Here is a 14,996-nt window from a genome sequence, read left to right on the forward strand (position 1 = left end):
ATATCTTGGTGCAGCAGGACCTCACGCTTGGCTTTTATCGTGTTCAGTTTTTCAGCTCAGAGGAGGGTTTAAATTGAGCTTTTTAAACAAATACGGGGTTAGGATTTTGGTTTTTAAATTATTCCTGCATGCTAATGGCAGCAGTTCTCCCATGGATCTGGCTTCGGCTGAGGATCATCCATGCAACAGCAGCACTTTTGGTGAGCAGGCTGGGCTATGGCAGATCATGAGCCCAGGCAGACTGGGGCTGTCTCATTTAGCATTCCTTGCTACTTAAGTGCTTTATTTTCTTTCTTTTTCCTGATAGCTTATAAAAACCCAACCAAAGTCACCAACAGCTCAGGCTATTTATTCCTGACTTTTGGGGTAGATTTAAGGTTTTCCTGCTGCAGCAGCTCACATGCTGAGCCCATCCTTTCCAAAGGGACAAAATGTCACAAGTATCGAGGCTTCCTTTTGTGTCTCAAATGAGCCCAGGGAACTTGGAAGTTCAGATGTTGATCTGCTAAAGAGGGAATTAAGTTGCGCTGTATTTCTTGCTAAAAAGGTGGAAATCTGACCTTGTCTAGTGCCTTGCTAATTACAGATGCAGAGATCATCTTTATTTAATTACATATGTTTCCATTGATGTAAAATAGCCACCAAATTTGAATCCTCGGGATTTTTTATATTCTTAAAAGGATCTGTAATTATGGCAATTCCCACCATACTGGAATTTATTATTAATTTATGTTTCAGTAAGATAGAGTAAATATGCAAACTGGAGCAGAAGAACAAGAATGTTATATAAATCCTTATAATTAGAGTAAAATTCCCTCTCTGTGGATGTTAAAGTGTTAGAATTTTGTGTCCTGCATTATTACCCTAAGACCCGATTTCCATAGAATTTTAAAAGCTGGTGTCACAATCTGCCAGCTCTGGAGAAAAAACTGAGTGTGTGGGGCATAGAAATCTGAAGATGCGTCTTTGTTTTCTATTGCTTTCATGCAAGAAATTAATGCAAGACCAGATGCAAATAATGTGCAATAATTTCTAACGGGCAATAACAAATAGAAGACAAAGTTGAGAGTTGCCTCCTAAACATCTTGCTCTGGCTCACATCACTCCATGGAGCTCTCTGGAGAAAACACAGCATGAAATGTGCTGCAAAAAGGCTGAGAATCCCAGAGCCAACACAGAGTTGGGTTTGGAGTTGCCCTTGAAAACCATTAAGATTCCTCGGGAAATCCCATATAAGGCTCTTCCAGCAGGAAAAAGTTTGTCATCCTTCCCACAAAATATAAATCTGTTTTCTTTTACACCATCCAAAATATTTCAGAAATCCCCAAAATACTCTTTCCTAGCTGGGGCAGTGCTGCTGCAGGTGTTGAAGTGCATTTGCCGGTACCACCAGTACATTCATCCTGGAAGTTCCACAAGACTGCAGTCTCTGCTTAGTATCCTGCAGCTCTAGATGGTATCAAAGTCCTTAACTGCCTCCTTCCCCACCTAAAGCCTTCCAGATCTATTCAGATGTTTTCCTCCTCCTTTATTTTCTCACTTCTTTTCTTCATTACAAAACAACCCATCTGGTATTTCTGTGTTTCACTGTAACATACCAGACATTTCCAAACATAAAAGCAGCTGGACATCCTGTGTGCAGGAAGTTGTGGCTGCTCCAGGAGAGGAGGAATAGGGATGTGTTTTTGGAAGTTCTTGCTTAAGGCTGTCAGTGCCTGGTCCCACCAGCTTGCAGGAGGTCCTGAGCAGAGAGGGAGGGAGGAGACGAAAGGCTCCTCTCTCCTGCCCCGGCTCAGCGGCACAGCCTCACGCTGTGGCCAGGAGTATAACAGCTCCAGCGCAATGTCCAGAGGATTATTTTAATCCAAAAAAGAAAGGGATTTCTTCTAATGACTGCTAGAAATAGAAAGCAGTTGCAGCTGCTGCTGGAAAGCAGGATGGCTCTAAATCATGGCTCCCATCTCACACGCTTTGCTTCCTGCTGCTGCCGCCCACCTGACACTCACCCCCCTGGAAAGGTGGGTTGAGTGTGGTTCAGTAATGTCCAGTCTATCCCTCCAGGCAAGTACTTCTGGAGACTGACTCGCAATAAGCACTTGGTCTCCCTCCAGCCGGCTCAGATTCACCGTTTCTGGCGGGGCTTGCCGCTCAACCTGGAGAGCCTAGACGCAGTCTACGAGAGAACCAGCGACCACAAGATTGTCTTCTTCAAAGGTGAGAGCAAACATGGTGCTGGAGGTATAGAATGCGGTGGTAGGCAGGAGACACCAGTGCCACATGTTAAGCATCTCGACTGCCAGTCTGAATCCTGTTGTCCATGAGCAAGGCCAGAAGAAATGAGCTGGCAGGGAGGGCAAGCAAAAGGTAATGGTTGCGTTCCCCAGAAAATGAGGGAAATGTCATTGAAGATAAAGTTCAGCCAAATGTAACAAAAATCTTTTCAAGAGCTTTTCAAGAATTAAACACAAGCAGAAACCACCCCTGCACATGCTCAAAGGTGGTGTGTTCCTCCTTTGACCTTTTCTCTTTTCAGCATGTGTTGCTGAGAAAAAAAATAGAGAGGAAATAAAAATGGAACTGAAGGCCTTCGGTTTTAATAATTATATTTCTGTCACTGTAGTTTTTTTCTTAAAATTAGTAGTATAATTCTCTCTTTTAATTTAAAAAAACTTGCAAGCTTTTATTTCAGAAGAGCTGGAGGAACATTTTACCTCTTGGTTTCTATACAAATGTCTGAGTCCCCCACACACCATCTACCTGTGCTGGTTAGACGCCACCCATGCACTCAGGTGTCACCAAAGACCCTGGCAAGACTCTTGTTTCACCAAGGTTGTGCACTTGAAGTGCTAAACACATCCCAGCTCTCCATTCTTCCTGTTTGGAAACTACTTGTTGTCTCCCGACCGTTCTGCTTGAAACATGGTGCAATTATCGGTTTCAGAAGTGCTGAACGAAGTGCTTCTGGAAGCAATAATTTGCTCTCAGTTCCCCCAGCCAGGCCAGAGAGATGGCTCATGTCCCACACAAGCCCCTAGGCTTGCAGAAGGCCTTTCCAAATGCAGCTGACATCCTCCTGGATTGCCGCAGCTGAGAGCAGAGCCATGCTGAGCCCCACATCTCTTCATGGAACAGCATATGGAAGGCTCTGCCATGTGTGTCCAGCTGCCTCAGGCAGCCTGCCCTGCTCTGCTTTCCCAGAGGGAATGGGGCCAGCTTAAGGGGTGTGCCACCCCTTATGCCTGGCTCTAGACCCTCCCAGTCAGGTCTGCAGACCACAGCGGTCCTCAGTCACTTCCTTCTCTCTCTGCTGGGGATGAACAGACAACGAACCAAGAGCACAGGTCCAGGGGCTCCTCTCAGCTGCTAAGGAGGCTGAAATTCCGGATGTGCCACGGCTGGCATCTTGTTCCAAGACACGCGTTCTCTGTGTGTGTTAGTCCTGCCTAGTTCCCAACATAAACTCAGAATTTTCTTTCCAGCTATAAAATCTGACTCATTCTCTCCCTCCAGCTCTATTTCATTGATCCCTGGACTGAAACCAAAGAGCACAAATTACCTTGACCTCTAAGGTCCTGCTGCTGATACATGGGCATGCATTTAAGGGCCCCTTCAGATATTCTAGAAAACCAAGGGAGGAAAAACCTCTGATCCTTAAAATAGGCTATGCGATACCCAAAAGGGCACTGCGGGTTCCTAAATAGGTGTTGTAAAAGAAGAAAGACCATTCCAGTGGTTAGAGAACTATGAAGAAATTGAGACATCTGAGTTAATTTGCTTGTTCTATCCTTCCCAAGGTCAGGCCGAGGGGGCAGCTGTGTAAGACCCTTGAAGAGCACTGAGCTGCTTGTATGGGATGTATCAGGTCCCTGTGCATCCTCATAATGCACAGGTCTTTCGGCCCATCTGGCCCTAGAAAGTGGTGATTTCTCTTCCAAAGTGGACCACACTTGGCTTCTCAGGAACCAAATAGTCTGCAGAAAGTGCCCAGTTTGCCCACAAAAGCTGCTTTGTTTCTTTGGATATCAGGCAGAAATCCAAGGGGCAGAAAACCAAATGCCTCCATCAAATACATAAAAGTGACAGCTCTACTGATGCTGTGTGTTCATATCCTGCGACAGTCATGCTTTCAGCAGCGGGGCTATGTGGACAGCCTGAAACAAAGAAGCAGCTATTCAAAGCCAGAGGTTCCCCCATGGGCTGACCCCTTCTTACTCCCATCCTTAAATGCCCAGAGCTCAGCCCCGAGACTTTGTCACCACAGTAGATAACAAAACATTAGCTCAGCTCATCTGTGGGGAAATGCTGGTTTAGGCTATGAAACACATGTCATTTTATTCTGTGCTTGTTTCCTTTCCACAGGAGACAGATACTGGGTCTTCAAAGATAACAATGTGGAAGAAGGGTACCCACGGCCCATTTCGGACTTTGGCCTGCCCCTGGGAGGAATCGATGCTGCTTTCTCCTGGGCTCACAGTGACAAGACTTATTTCTTTAAGGACAGTCTCTACTGGTGCTACGATGACCACGAGCGGAGGATGGATCCCGGCTATCCTTCAGAGGCCATCCCGTGGAAGGGAATACCCAACCCTTTAGATGATGCCATGAGGTGGTCAGATGGTGAGTCCATATGCCAGTTTAAAAAAGCACAGCAAAGAAAATCAGTGCTCTATTGAGCTGTAGCCCCTTCTACCCTGCCTGCCAACACAAACACTGAGCCCCTCACAGGATGTTCCTGGTGACTGGAAGCTGAAGAGAGAGGTGTGATTCCAGCCAGAACTCCCCATACTGCTCACTAGAGGACTTTGTAATTTTAAACAGGCATCAAAAATAAGGTGGGGGGATAATTGTTGCACTTCGTTAAAAGAACACAGTTGACATGCGATGTCACTGTTTTGCAGTGATTTTTATCCTATTACGGGCTGATTTGGTCCTCCCCGGTCTTGTTGTCATTGGATTTTTAGGTGCTTATATGAGGATGCAGACAGAAAATACTTTTAAAGATGTTTTCCCAGAGTTACAACTTATTTTCTGATGAGATTTCTCAGTGGTTTTTTCCCCTGAAAAGACCACAAAATTTTGTCACAATCAGCTATTCACTCACAACAAAGTGGTACTTCCAGGGTTTATTTACTGGTGACCTAACAGTGTATTAGCAATCATTAAACCAGGCAGAGAGGAAGGCTACTTCTAGAGACTTTTCAAGCTGAATTTCCAAAGCTATTGAGAGTGACATTCCCATAGGTAGAAGTCCTCCTGAGCATGGAGCCTGCTTAGAGAATTCACAGCCTCCCAGTTCAGAGTGGAAAAAGTGCACGTGAAAGCAGAAGGTTCCCAGGGTCCTGTCAGGCTCAGGTTATTTTTCTGAGCCCAGGGTCAGCAGCACACACCTCAAGTCATTAATGAATAGTGGGCTCTCCAGCTTTACCATGCCCGATTACAAGAAGGAGAGTAGTGCATGATGTGTCCAGCTGTGGGTTCACAGGGCCTCGACCCTACACACCCACAAGTACTGGGAGGCATAGCTGCTCCAGGACTCAGCACAGAAGAGGCAACAGCTCACCATCCACCTCCAACTGCTGGTGGCTCCTGGCTGAGGTGAGAGATCCTGCGCGGGCACAGAGTTACCTTCCCTTCTGGAGCATCCCTCCTGCAGCCAGAGGGGATATTGACAACAAGCAGTGATATCTCATGTGCCTCTGCTCCCAGGCCTCAGCTGGGGTGTTTGACCTTTCTCTGGGACGCCAACCACCGCCACTCACCTCGCGCTTGGGTTTTGGTCTCTTTGCAGGTGCAAGTTACTTCTTCAAGGGCAAGGAGTACTGGAAGGTGCTGGACAGTGATCTGGAGGTGCAGCCCGGGTACCCACAGTCCATCGCCAAGGACTGGCTGGTGTGCAATGACATGCAGGCTGACGCCCCCGAGGCAGCCGGGAGCAGCAGGACTGGGGCGCGCTCCAGGCCGGGACAGCATGACGAGAGCCGCTCGAAGAACCGTTACGAGGTCTGCTCCTGCACCTCGGGCACCCCATCCCTGCACCCTCACCCCATACCGAGACTGACTGCCAGCCTCGTGCTGGCTGTGTGGACAGCAGCACTGGTCTGTGTGGCCCTCTGACGGCTCATCTCACCAGCAGATCAACACCATGGTGCTCCGGGATACAGCTCCGTGATTGCTAATTGTTGCAAGCAGAAAAAAAACATTCCTAAGAACATGCCAGTGAAGGGTTTGAATTCTCCATGAGAAATGAACAGTGATTTTGTTTTGGGATTTTCTTTCTTCTTGATTTTAGTTTAAAGGTCTAATAACAGAGTTGAGTTCTGCATCTTCTTATTCCCCCATCCAGTTAAAGATAAGAGCAGCCTTATGTTGAATTTAGAAATGCTTCATAGAGATGTGTTGCTCTGGATGTTTAAACACAGCAAACTAGGGAGGGGAGAGCTCCCGGGATGGAGTGGGGACAGAAGAGTTGCTGCTGAGATAGATGGCGACAGAAAGGCAGCCAGCAGGAGGTAGTAGTTGTGTGCTGAGACAATGTACACATCCCATTGGATGTACTAGGTAGAAGAAACCGTGACTCCACTAAGATTAACTGCAAGGTGATCATTATTTACTGTCAAGCCTGCTGTAGTCACTGGTGTCTGGGTAACCTGTATCAGTTTCTATGGGTCAGAAACACCTTTGCCTTTCAGAAGGCGCTGCAGCTTATCTTTGTATACGAGTCATTGTAATTTAACAATTTCTCTAATAAACCTTGGCCGCCTACATGGAGATCTCCCGGTCCTGTGCCACATCAAGCCTGATACCTGCAGCAAGGTACTGTCGGCTGAGGCTCGTAGCAGCCTTGCCTCTGGATGAGGGCAGTGCAGCCAAATGAGATGCAGTTACAACCACTGCCCCAGACTAATCTGTGCACACAAACTCCTGCTCTCACAGAAATCTTGTGTCAGGTTGGCCTTATGTTTTGGGAGGAATCAAGATTGCATTTGTTTGTGGCTCTGCCATACCTGGCCGTGCTGCACACGATGGGCTGGAGCAGGGAAGACACTGTGTAGTCAGCTCAAATTCCTTTTGATGCCTCTGACAGGAGTTTGGAATGGCAGAAGCCAGGGTCAAGTGCTGCCTTAGGATGCTCCTGTTTGTATTTATTCCTCACCGTTTATCAATTTTCTGTGGTATGATTTGGGCATTTGAGAGTCCTTGAAAATAGTGAGTGAAAACTTGGATGAGATGTCAAAGAAGCCAGGGTCCTCGAGTCTGCTGTTGTCAAGGTGCTGTTGTCATGGGCGGAGACCACTGGGACACAGTCTTCTCTGCCCTGCTTCTGCAAAGCTCCCGCACAAATGTCTTTTGCTGCCGTGCCGAGGCCAGCTTCTCGGGGAGACACGGAGCAGACAGTGTCACTGCGGGACCCAAGGCTGCTCCAGTGGCCCTGGTGCTAGGTGTAAGACAAAGCCCTCTGTGGCACAGCAGGAAAGGCAGGAAAAGTGCACAGTTGCATCCTGACAAAAAGAGGGGGGTCACCTTGAGTTTCCCTCTGCTATTTGCATTTTTGAATAGTCCCAAGCACTCACAGGTGTGCTATAATGTGATTTTATGGGTCATGACTCAATGAAACATCCCATTAAACCACTAAATAGCCTTTAAAAACATACAAGCAAAAAAATCTCTGGCATACAGCTCCCTCTGCTGAGTGAAGCTGCCTCTGTGGTTCAGAGCAGCTCCCCATCCCACCTCTGCCAGTCGAGCCAAGCAGAGGTTGCTGGGGCTGTGGGAGATGTGAAGTTCCTTTGATTGATTCCCATTGCATTTCTTTCTCTTCAGTCATGAAGACACAGCTTTTAGTCCTTGAGTCTAAACGTCAGCATGTTACAGATTCCTCTTGGAGCTGTAGCCAAGTAGCAGAAGACACCCTCTTTCCAGTCCTGGAGTACTTGATTGTTCATCTGTTGAGCTTGGAAGAGACATGCTGGACATGAAATTGCAGAGAAGCTACACTTGCAGTAGCAATTGGAACGAAAAGCAGTGGAAGCTGTTCACTGTCTGCTCGTTCCCCATGTTTCCCTCAATCCTCTGGAGCTCCAGGTCACCAGACATCAGCTTTGCTTTTCCAGCAACGTTTTTGCTGAAGGGTTTCTAAATGGGGTGGTGGGCTTTGCCCCCTCCCTTTTCCTGGGAATGAGAGGCAGGCACAGTCAGGGGTATATTAGCCCCAGCCTTTGCTAAGGGGCTTCATTCCCTCTCTGGGATCAGCTGGGATAAGAGCTCCTCTCATTTCAGTGCAGAAGCTCTTTCAGCTTATCTCAGCTTGTTTTCAGTAGGTGCTTTTGGGTATCTAAAGCAACAGAGGTTTGGAAAACACTGTAAAGCATTGAACTCAGGGAGTATTTAAGTTCGTGATTTAGGGTTGTGTGTTTAGGGGTGTTAAGGTGCTTTTATAATTTCTGGTTTTGTTCTTGTTTGGGTTTTTTTTGTTTTGTTTTTTTAGGTTTTGTTTAGGAAGAGCACAACTTCCTGAAAATACAGGTTGTGTCAACTACAACACTTCAGAGTTTTTCAGCAGATTCATCGTGTCACAAAAGAGATCTACCCTGTGTCGAAGATGATGTTTGAGATTGAGGCTTCAGATGAGGTGAGGATTGTGACTAGGAGAAAGAGGGGGTGAACGGGGTACCCAGTTAAGGGATATTGTGGGGTGTTTTGAAGGCAGCAGGGTGAGAAATAGCGTTGATTTGAGTTCTGCATCTTTTTACAAGGCTTTTCACAGGCATAGCAGAGGCATTCACTTGTCTCACAGCACAGAGACTCATCTACTGCACTTACAGAAATGTCATGTAGTTTTGCCTCTCTCTAACCCAGGTGCCACTCATAATAACATCCTGAGTCTTGAACTCAGGATGAAGCTGGAGACTTGAGGATCCCAGCACACTTAGGAGAGGATAAGTAGCTGACTGGATGGGATTTGGCCCTAGGAGGGAGAGCCAGGCTGTAGCCATGATATTTTCTGAAAAATCCTTTCCTTAGCATTTTTTCTCCTGAGAAGCTGAGAGGCCTCAGGAACAAAATGTAAACAATGATTATCTGCTGCTGTGGAATGCAACAGGCGCATCTGTGATTGGTCTCATGCGGTTGTTTCTAATTAACGGCCAATCACAGTCCAGCTGGCTTGGACTCTCTGTCCGAGACACAAGCCTTTGTTATTATTCTTTCTTTTTCTATTCTTAGCTAGCCTTCTGATGAAATCCTTTCTTTTATTCTTTTAGTTTAGTTTTAATATAATACATATAATAAAATAATAAATCAAGCTTTCTGAAGCATGGAGTCAACTCCTCGTCTCTTCCCTCATCCTAAGACTCCTGTGAACACCGTCACACCAGGCTGTGATGGAGGAGCAGGTGAGTGGGGAATGAGGGGGGGGTCATGCTGGATTACTCTCCCCCAAGAGGGACCAAAAGCTGCCAGAAAATTCACACGGAGGAGTGGGTGTAGAACACCAAAACCTGTCAAGTTTTTCGTTTTTATAGGTATTGGCAAAGAATTGGAATTTATCTCTAAAACCATTTGGAAAGAATCTATCCGTTCTATTGTATACAGGAATGTAGGAAATTCTGACTAGAGACGCGTAGTCGTTTTGAAACCAATGTTATAATGTTTTTACCTAGGAATGAACCAATCAAGTGCCCTTAAACCGTAGGAACAGCTGCTGAGGCTGAAGGGAATAAATACAAAAGGCTCTCCGGCAGCTTCGGCCTCCGTTCCCTGCCTGCCCCAAAGCGCGTCCAGCCCGGCCCGGGCGGGGGACGGTGCTGCCACCTTGTGGGCACAGAGCGGTGCTGTGCACAGAGGGGAGCGGCGAAGCACAGTTAGGGGTGCAAAGGGGCGTGACCGGGCTCGAGCGGCCGCCGTGCGGGGCGGTGGCTGGGAAGAACGACAGCGGCGGGGCCGGTTTCGGCGGGCGGCGGAGGCGCGGAGGGGACAGAGCTGCCATTTCAAGGCGGAGAAGCGCCCGCGTACCAGGACCCTGCATGAGCTGGGTCGGGCTCCAGCCACACTCGAGATGGCGCCGCGGGAGGACTCCGGCAGAGGCGTCGCCGCCGCTCCCTGCCGCGGCTCGCGGGGCTCCGGTGCCGCTGACCCCGCCACCCGTTTTCTCCCGCCGGGAAAAGCAGCAGAAAATGGCGCTGAGAGCGCGGGATCCGCGTCGGGACCGGGTTGAGGCAGCCGGCAAGAGAAACGCCTGTGTGAGGAGCGGGGGATGCTTAAGGGTACCACAACAAAGATGGTGGCTTGGCCGGGAGTGGCTTCTGCCAGTACCAAAGATTGCGGAGAGGAAATCCAGGAGAAATGGCTGCTGGCATCCTGGGCTTGCCAGGCAGGTTTTGTACTTGATTGCAAGGCAGTTTTCCTGCCTCTGCAGGGGGTGAAAAAGGGAAAGGGGTGACAAAAAAAGGTCACTTTTTACGCCACATCCAAGATGGCGGCTCAGGGCGGCGCTCACTTGCCCTTGCAATGATTGCGGCAGTGTGCTCATGCGCCTTGGGTAGGGAGAAGAGAGGGTGGTACAGGAAATACCCCGCTCCGTCTGATGGGAAAAGTGCTTTCTCCTGGGTGTGGGCGGCATTGAGGTCACAACGAGTTCCAAATTATCCTTGTGCCTCTCCTGTTGTGACTAAGTCGGTGTTCCCTGAGTGGCTGCAGCTCCCTGCGTGTGGAGGAAAGAAGCCTGTGCTGGAGAATGGGAGGAAGGTCCCTGCTGGTTGCTGTGTCCTCGGTGGGCACAGAACTCTGGCCAGGTGGCTTGGTGAGTATTGAAAATGTGAAAAAATGCGTATTTTGTGATTGTCTTTTCTCAAATATTAAAATGAATATTATATGTGTTTTGTTAGAAAGTAATGCTGTATTAATTCTCTTAAGTAGTGTGTTAAATATAGTTTTAGGTTATAACAAAATGTTAAAGTAGAAACTATGCTATGTAGGAGACTTTTTGTAAAGAAAGGACTCGCAGCAAGATAGCAGTCACAGGACACCTAAATCTTTCAGAGAAAAAGAATTTATTGCCCTCTTATCAGAAGAAACAAACTTCTTCCTGCCTCGAAGGCGCTGTTAGGATTCAGAGGAAGAAGTTGATGATGACCAGACAGAATCCTGTGTTTGAATGGAGTTTATGCATCATGTATGAAGTGTATGACTATGCAACAGGCTATTGCTTTTAAGGGTTAATCCTTTGTTAATGGGGGTACTTTTTCAGGCTCGTGCTGCCCGGAAAAAGGTACCCGGACGTCCGTAACTCTTTGTCTCTATTGTCTCATATTTAATTTAATTTGTCCAAATTATTATTACTCTAATTGTATTACTATTTTTATAACCATTTAATTACTGTTAAATGTTTAGAATTTTAAAAACAAATGATTGGCGTTTTTCACAGGATCAATCCTGCTTCCTTTTCACTGAATTGTTGTAATGAGTCATCAGCTTTTAGCCAGCCTCAGTTCAGCTTCTTTTTCACGAATTTTTTTTGGTTGTTTTGATCCTGAACTTGCCAAACCCTTAAGTTTGCTAAATTAACCCTGAGAAGGTTCTACAAGCCAATGCTGAGGGGATTGGGGATTGGATAGTTAGGATCTTATGGCCCTTCAAGGGTTGGGTTCACCCCCTGATTTTGGTGCCAAGGGAAACTCCAAGTTAACACGGATCAAAATAGGAAACGGTTCCCTCATCAAAGTCAGCTTTCCAAACCTCTGTTCAGGATCCAAAAGAAATGGGAATGCCCTTGGCAAAAAAGGTGCTTTTGAGACAAAGCAAGCTTAAAATGCCTGTAAGCGGGAAATCCAGGAGAAATGGCTGCTCTGCTGGCATCCTGGGCTTGCCAGGCAGGTTTTGTACTTGATTGCAAGGCAGTTTTCCTGCCTCTGTATGGGGTGGCACCTGCATCCCACTGGAAAGGGGAGAGAAATAATTCCCCTCCTTCCCTGGCCCAGCCCTGGAGTGGGAGCAGCTTGCCCTTATCCTGGAGTTATCCTGCTCCTGCCCAGCATCCCTCTGGTACCCTCATGTGCTTCCCAAGCTCCCAGCACTGATGGATCTAAACAAGGAGAACAATCCCTGTTCCTTCTCTTCTCCATCCTTGATGTTCCTGGGCCCTGCATCTCCCTGGCTATTCCCTGTCTGGCTCTTCATCTCCATCCCACCTTCTCCTGGTCACATCTGAGCCTGAGATGTGTTTAGCAGCAAATCCATTCCTTTAAAGGAAGCCCAGTGCAAAGAGCAACCAGCTGCAGGTAAGTCTTCCTGCATTTAATTTTTCTCTGTCTGCAGGCTCTGTCTTCCCGCATCTCATTTTTCTCTGTCCAGTTTTGGAGGGTTTCTCTCCGTGCTTTCCCATGACCCAGATGTGTCCCTTCCTTTGTCCAGATCCAGTGCCAAAGGATTGATCAACTGATGAGTGGGGTCTGGGATGAGAATGGTTCTGCTAAAATTAGGGAAAGAATGCTAGAGGAAAAATGAGCTTCCTTTGAATGTCTGGAATAAAAACACTGGGAAAGGGCACTTTTTAATCCAATTTGGTGCCACCTCCCCTTTTTTTATGGCTAAAACTCCATGGTGAGCAATCCAAGCCAAAAGATGAAATGCAGGAGTCTTTGATTCTGCAGTGAGCTTAACTTCCCTTTTCTCCTCTCTTTCAGGACAGGGAGAACCACTGAACTTGTCCTGGCCTTGCCAAGGTGTTTGAGCTGCCAAAACCAAACTGGAATTTACTTGGAATAAGATTCTTCCCCAAGAGGGATTTCAATCTCATGCACAAAGAGGAGAAGACATTAATGCAGCGTTGAGACAGCTCCTTGCTGAGAGCAGTGGTTTTAAGGTTAAGGCCCTTGTTTATCTGGGAGGGTGAAACCTCTGTGTTCAACCCTCTGGGATCATCACCTTGGGCTTCCTGTGCTTCTCAAGCTCTCAAAGTAAAATTGACCTACCAAACTCATCTTTATCTCAATCCTAATCCCTGCATCATCCTTCAGGTGTATTTCCTCACAATGAAATTTGAGTAGAAAATGCTTTAGGAAATGCTTTTCAGCCCCTTCTTCCCCAAAGGCCCAATCTGCTTTAATTAGGAATGCTCTTCAAGCACAAGGTTTGGATGCAGCCAGTGACTCACATTTCAGAGGGACCATCAATGGTCTGATAAAGACACAGCACTTTCAAGCAGGCTGCTGGACTGAGGAGGATATTTGAAACATGTTGACATGCAGTTCTAGCAGAAGTGCAAAATGAAATGCAATGTAGAAGCACTGGAAAATGAAATGCTGTTAGACAAGGCTGCTCCCCAAATTTGCTCTGCCTGGATCCACCTGCCCTGCAGCACAGCCTTCTCCCTTTCTCCTCACTGCCCTCTGCTCAGCACCAACCCAAACCTGGGCTATTCCAATTCCTGTCAGACACAGAGCAGCTGATGGGCAGCAAATGCAGCCTTCTCAAAGTGGCTGCCCATGACCCGGCCTGCAGGGCAGAGCTCAGGGAGGAGGTGGCAGCTTCCTCAGTGGCTTTTCATGTCCTCTCTCTCCCGTGCAGACACTGGCATGCATGGCACGGCTCTCTTTTGGCAGCCGGTCCCCTGGCAGGACTGTGTGAGCACAGGGTGAGCACCGGGTGAACTCTCTCCTCCTTGCTGTGACATGTGGGCTGGCAGGGATGACACAGTGACCTCAGCCAGCCGATGCTGCCTGTGCCATCACCTGGCACTGACGTGTTTGATGAAAATCCTTTCGCTGGGATTTTTCTCCTGAGAAGCCTCAGAACAGAAATGGAACTAATAACAATCTGCTGGCTGTGGAGTGTGGGCTGGAGATGGTTTAGCAACACGGGCATCTTGGGTTGGTCTCCTGTGCATTGTTTCTACTTGATGACCAATCATGGTCCAGCGGTGTCGGGGCTGTGAGCAGTCTCAGGTTTTTATTATTCGTTCCTTTCCAGCTTTCTGATGTCTCCTTGCTCTTTTAGTGTAGTTCTAATATCTAATTTTCTTTTAATATAATAGAGATCATAAAATAATATTTCAGCCTTCTGAATGGTGGAGTCAAGATTCTCGTCTCTTCCCTTGTCCTGGGGACCCTCAAACACCACCACAATCAGCGGCCGAGCGGGTTTGTGCGAGCCTCTCAGTAACCCTCAGCCGGTCCCGAGTCGGCAGACACCGGGGGGGCAGCCCCGACAGGGCCGACAGTGGGGAGACACTCTCTGTGCCCCGAGGGTACTGAGGGCACCTGGGCTGGCCGGGAGACACTCTCTGTGCCCTGAGGGTACTGAGGGCACCTGGGCTGGTCGCCTTTGCAGCAGAAGAGACACCAGAGACAGCGGTAGAAGATAAAGGGCCGACTCTTAGCAGGGGTTAATCCAAGGCTTTATTAGGAGTCCCAAAGGAGCTCCTGCACCTCAGGGGGCCTCCTGCTGAGAGCCCCAGGGAGATGTGCCAAGGTTACATTTAAAGGGAGGTGGAAACCGACAGTAGATAACATCCTACCAACCATTAAGTGACCCTAAGGGATGGATGCTGGGTGATAGACATATAGGAGAGCGTATGGGGTAAGGCTTGGGGGGCTGACCCCTAGCCTCTGGCTAATCACTGGACAACTTGGACCTAAACTTCTGCATGGAGGGGATGGGAGGCTGAGTGATTGACAGAGAGCCAGGGTGGGGGTTTGGGGATGCTCTCATCCCTGGAGAGGGATAACACAGGTAGAAGTTTGGGATAAACCATTTGGGAGAAATATGGGGATACAAAACAAAATTACTTCAAAGTATTACAAAATATAAAAATGCACTACAGCAGGTTTGGGCAGCACCAAATGAAATGTAATAAAATGCTTTAAAAATAGAAAAATTAAAAATAAAAATTAAATAAAATTTTAAAAAAATTAATTTAAAATAAATGAAAAACAAAATAAAAACTGTAAAGTGCAGTAAAGTGCTGTAAGAGTTCCATATAAGGTAGTGCCATAAAGCAA

General features: G+C 47.5%; 1 protein-coding gene and 1 long non-coding RNA gene across 4 annotated transcripts in view; both read left to right on the forward strand.

Moving 5' to 3' along the window:
• MMP17 (matrix metallopeptidase 17) overlaps positions 1–6,768 on the forward strand; it is a 50,337-nt gene extending 43,569 nt beyond the window's left edge. For all 3 annotated transcript variants that reach the window (XM_066562409.1, XM_066562411.1, XM_066562410.1), the window contains 3 exons: positions 2,062–2,214; positions 4,360–4,617; positions 5,789–6,768. In XM_066562409.1, the coding sequence (XP_066418506.1) occupies positions 2,062–2,214; positions 4,360–4,617; positions 5,789–6,114 (737 nt within the window). In that variant the 3' untranslated portion in view covers positions 6,115–6,768. The remainder of the gene's footprint in view (positions 1–2,061; positions 2,215–4,359; positions 4,618–5,788) is intronic.
• Positions 6,769–10,108: 3,340 nt separating this feature from the next.
• On the forward strand, positions 10,109–14,043 carry LOC136564282 (uncharacterized). The gene is made up of 2 exons (XR_010784700.1): positions 10,109–10,798; positions 12,681–14,043. It is a non-coding gene; the product is annotated as an uncharacterized lncRNA (long non-coding RNA).
• The last annotated feature ends 953 nt before the right edge of the window (positions 14,044–14,996 follow it).

This window comes from Molothrus aeneus, chromosome 18 (genome assembly GCF_037042795.1).
Source record: "Molothrus aeneus isolate 106 chromosome 18, BPBGC_Maene_1.0, whole genome shotgun sequence".
NCBI lineage: Eukaryota > Metazoa > Chordata > Aves > Passeriformes > Icteridae > Molothrus > Molothrus aeneus.